The following is a 4,881-nucleotide window of genomic DNA, read 5'->3' as shown; positions in this document are numbered from 1 at the left end:
CTTTGCTCAGGGTTAGTAGTCTGTCCTATTCCTTGAAGAGTTGAAATAGCAATATGTTTGGGCCATGAAGAAGGCCAATGGTATCCAGAAATAACACTAATATCAGCTCCTGTGTCAAGAACACCCCGAAATTTCTTCCCATTAATTTTTAGACATAGTTCAGGTCGTTGTTCCGTGACATTTTGAATCCAGTAAGCGTCAGAGGAACCAAAACCTTTGTCAGTCCTATCTTTGTTAATTGTTTTTCCCCTCTGTATAATGGGTATGAGCAACAACTGTGCTATACGTTGTCCAGCAGTGACAGCTATAATTTTATTAGGAGCTGATGCTAAGATTTTTCTCTCTCCTGTGTAATCTGAATCAATAACCCCAGGGAAAACAATTAATCCTTTTAAAGACATACTACTGCGTCCCAGAACAAGACCCGCTGTGCCTGAGGGCAAGGGTCCAAATACTCCAGTGCCTAAAGTCTGAACTCCCATTTCAGGAGTTAATACTGTGTAGGAGGTGGAACTGAGGTCCAGTCCGGCACTCCCTTTCGTGGCTCGGTGCAAATCGGCGATTGTTCGCTTGGGACTTGCACTGTTGCCCCATAACATTGTTTCGGGGCCTGGGGCTGGCCCCTCACCCAGTTTCCCGAAACTGGAGGTAAAGGATTGCCTTGCACATCTGTTTTAGAACGGCAATCTTTAGCCCAATGTTTGCCCTTTTTACAACGAGGACAAAGGCTGGGGGTATTAGTAGTTGCTTGATATTTTTGCGGGCACACGACAGCTCGGTGTCCGGGTTGGCCACAAACAAAACAGCCTGAATTGTTAATCCTCTGAGCACCTCTTTTGTTTCTAGCTTGTTGTTGAAATAAACTTCTTTTATGCTTTTTCCTTGCAGGGCGGCTGCCATAGCTATGCCTTGCATATATGAAGGACCGATATCTGCACAAATTCGAATAAAGTCAGATAAATCCGCCTTCTTGCGATAAGGTCGCAGGGCAGCTTGACATGCTGAATTGGCATTTTCAAAGGCCAGCTGTTTGGCAAGAATAATACCAGCATGTTCATCAGACATAATTTTACCAATGGCATCCAACAGTCTGGCCACAAAATCTTGATAGGGCTCATCAGGTCCCTGTCTAATTTTAGACAAATCCTCAGTCCGGGTACTAGAACTAGGAAGTTTTTTCCATGCCTGTCGTGCGGCATTAGATATTTGTGCGTAAGCACCTGGTAAAAAATTTAATTGTGCATTAGTAGCTTGATAAGCGCCATCCCCTATCAACATTTCATAAGAAGTTTGAATGCCTTGTTGCCGATTTACGTCCGCAATTCGGCCGCACTGTTCAACATATTCTGATTTCCATAATAAATAATCTCCACCTGAAAGACATGCTCTGGCTATTTGTTTCCAGTCATTAGGAGGCAAATTTTGAGTTCCCAGATTTTCAATCATTGCCATAGTAAAAGGGGCGGTGGGACCATATTGAGAACAAGCAACTTTCAATTCTTTTAACTGTTTAAAAGGCAAGGCCTCATAAAATCGTTGGTTATTTTGTTCAAACACAGGAAAAGCTAAAGCAAAATCAGATACCGTCTCACCCAATCGTTGAGCCTGTCGCAGAGCTTTCTGTAAAGGAGAAATGGTGTCCTGAGATGATGAAGGAGCCACTGGTCCAGGCGGGGGATCCATTCCGGCAACAACAGAAGGAGCATAAGCGGGAGGGAGAGGAGGAGCAGAAGCAGAAAGATCAGAAAGATTAACCTTATGGTTTGAACTGCATAACAATTTAGCAAGTTTTTTGACGCATTCCATCAGGTCATCGTCAGAAGCCTTGTGTTTTTCCTCTTGAGCTAAAAACTCCCACTCCTCATGGTGGTACTTGGCGGCTTCTTCCTCTAACTCATCTGCGTCTTCAGAGGAAAGAACGTCATTTACATCAAGAGACTGGGGAGATTTAAGTGGTTGTGGCTTACCTTCTAGCCCCTCTGGAACAGCATATTCTGGCTCATTCGCTGCTTTATCTTCCTCTTTGAGTAATTGACCTAACCGTTTTAACTCTTCATTGTCAAAATCTAAGCAATCTCGTATTAAAGTCCAGAGGGACAAGGTTTCTATAGGCACTTTATCTGGACCATGCAAAGTATAGTGCGTTTTAATTTGTTCTCCTACCTTTTTCCATGTCTCTAGATTAACGGTCCCCTCCCTAGGAAACCAAGGACAAACTTCTTCAATAAAAGAAAGAAAATTAGTTAATTTTGGTTTAGAAACAGTAATACCTCTATGTTTTAACATAACAAATAACATATGTACAAACAATTGACGACTGTGCGTCTGCCCCATGATTTATACTCTCAACAATAATCCTTACTACTCCACTTTTTATTAATTAGCACCGACACCGTGCAATTACTCACTCGTTCATATAATGAGTAGTGGCGAAGAGCTGTCGTTTTCGGGCCCCACGTTGGGCGCCACCTGCCGCGGCCAGCACTGCAAGGTTTTTCCCCTACCCGGGAGACACGGGAAACGGAGCTCGATCGCTGAGAAAAGAAAGAGACTGAGACAGAAAGATGGGGTTGAGAGGATCAGACCAAAATGGCTGATAGTCTCCTTTATTTCAGTAACAATATTTATAGTGCAGCCTACGTGACATATGACATTTCTCAAGCAGTATTTACAACAATCAATAATCAATCAACAAGATCACCAGACTCCCTTTATTGTATACAGGCAAACAATACTTGTTTTAGAAGAATGGCAGATGTTAGACTCCCTGGAGCTATAAGGTCATGATGACATTCTCAGGAGGGGCGGGACAGGGCGCTTAAGGAACAAGTCCTTAGGGCTCGGCAAACACGCCAAGCAGCTCCCAGGACTTAACCCATTACGGGCAGTCCCCCGCAGCTCCCCCTTCTTTATTTTTTAAAAGCTCCATGAGATGTCTATGATGCAGCATGTTGCGGTGTATCATACTTTTCATATTTAGAACTTCTCTTATTATGCCCCTGATCAAACAAGGGGCCATACACATTAGAACAAGTATAGTGGTCAAAATAACTCCAACCGCAATCATGCTCTGCCATAAAGAATGAAGGCTGGGAAAATTTGAAAATAGATTACTAAGAAAATCTTCCGTGGTCTTAGCTATGTTCAAAGAGGCCTTGGGCGCATTTTCAATTTCCAAAATTTCATGATGTAATTGTAACAAATCAAGGGAGATATTGGAATTGAACCAAATACCTTGGAGGTGTTTTTTAATCCTGTCCCAAGGAAAATCAGAGTTATTATAAAGCTTTTTGGTAACGCAAATCCACTTATAATTAGCGTGACATTGAATTTTCATTCTAAAATTAAGGCTTTGAATTTCTTCTCCCAAAATTCTTACAGTATCATATAAAGCAGCAAGTCTATCTTCTATTTTTTTATCTATGTCCTCTTGAGTTCCCATCACCTTGGTAACATTATAAGCTAGAGAATCTACAACAGTAGCATCTTGTACTGATTGAGCTAATGCAACCGAAGCAGTTACAGCTGTGGCAATAAGGGTAATGAGAGAAACTATCCCAAGGATTATAAGACCAATCTCCCTTTTGGGACGGCTCAGTGCTGAATTAATGCGTTGTAGCAATTCTAAAGCAGATTCCTCATACCAAGTTTCAGTAATTTTTACAGGTGTTATAATAAAGGCAGGTTGTTTTACTACTAAGACCTGTTTTCCCATGGAGACTCCTCTCATACAATTTGTTAAAACGCAATCTGAACAATTTATGTGATAGACATTATGAGTCTGATTAATATATATAGATCCCATTAATAGCATAAAAGGAAAAGGTACACAAGCCTGGGGGTACCGATGAGCGATACCTATATTCCCATATTTAGTCCCACTAATATTAGGTTGACGATACAATCCATAACCATAGTCAAAGGCAGCCAGTAATTTCCACAGTTCTGTCTGATAGATCTTATGGGGTTTTATCGTCAGGATGGGAGGATGTTGTCCCCTATATTCTGGGAAATCAGGGGTTCCCCCTGGTGCCCAGTCCCACAAGAATGTTGTGCTGGCATTATTGATGTCGTAGACAGTTGCGTTTCTTCCTCGGCAGAGTGTCCAAGGAACATCAATGCCTATGCTTATGCTGATGTCGCGGTCACAGAACGGTATATGTAAAGGTCCAGTTCCTGCATGCTGTGTCATACGGCCTGCTTCATGTGCGATACCTGGAATTGTCACCTGTGGGTAAGAAGTGAAAGCAGATACAGTTATGCAGAAAGGTTGATTTATCTTGTAGGAAAAACACATGGGATATTGTGCGGTGAGTCCAGAAAAAGAGATGTTAGCTTGTTGGGATTGAATATGAGTGTCTGCTGTGAAGTAGGCAAATTTTCCACGTCATCATTGAGGGACATCCGTCGCATTTGGTACACAAGGGACCTCCTCCGTCGCGCGTACCAGCCTTTCCGGGATCCAGCGCGGCGCTTCGGCATCCTGTGGGAAAACACAAACATGACCCCGCCCCCAAATCAGTACCGGATCTGGTCCAGACCATCGTCCAGTGAGGGGATCCTTCCATTTTACGAGAGGTTTCTTCTTCAGGTGATGGTCTCCCCATAGTCGTTGCGCGGCAGAAAGCCCCTGTGAATCTAAAGTTAAAAAATTTAGAACAAATAAAGCATGATGTAAAGCATTTTGCGGTGAAGGGGCATATAGCTCACTATTCCCCCGTTTTTGTTTTAAAAGTTGATGTTTTAAACGTTGATGGGCTCGCTCCACAATGCCTTGTCCTTGCGGGTTGTAGGGTATCCCAGTTTTGTGCTGAATATGGAAAGAAGCACAAAAACGTTGAAATGAGCGGCTGACGTAGCCAGGGCCGTTGTCAGTCTTAA

At 42.8% G+C, this 4,881-nt stretch overlaps 2 protein-coding genes across 2 annotated transcripts; both read right to left on the bottom strand.

The window, feature by feature from the left end:
* Positions 1 to 490: 490 nt before the first annotated feature.
* Positions 491 to 2,367, bottom strand: LOC120859741 (endogenous retrovirus group K member 7 Gag polyprotein-like). Its single transcript, XM_040235731.1, is given in 2 exon segments — positions 491 to 864; positions 867 to 2,367. Coding segments are annotated over 2 exon segments (1,842 nt in total). The 5' UTR covers positions 2,335 to 2,367.
* A 431-nt stretch (positions 2,368 to 2,798) lies between these two features.
* Positions 2,799 to 4,607, bottom strand: LOC120859740. The gene is made up of 2 exons (XM_040235730.1): positions 4,448 to 4,607; positions 2,799 to 4,362 (listed from the first exon to the last, which is right to left on the bottom strand). The coding sequence occupies exons 1-2, from the start codon at positions 4,605 to 4,607 to the stop codon at positions 2,879 to 2,881; spliced, it is 1,644 nt and encodes a 547-aa protein (XP_040091664.1). The 3' UTR covers positions 2,799 to 2,878.
* Positions 4,608 to 4,881: the final 274 nt, after the last annotated feature.

This window comes from Oryx dammah, unplaced genomic scaffold (genome assembly GCF_014754425.2).
Source record: "Oryx dammah isolate SB20612 unplaced genomic scaffold, SCBI_Odam_1.1 HiC_scaffold_2707, whole genome shotgun sequence".
Lineage (NCBI taxonomy): Eukaryota > Metazoa > Chordata > Mammalia > Artiodactyla > Bovidae > Oryx > Oryx dammah.
The sequence above is the reverse complement of the archived record's forward strand: the minus strand, read 5'-3'. Positions and strand labels throughout refer to the sequence as shown.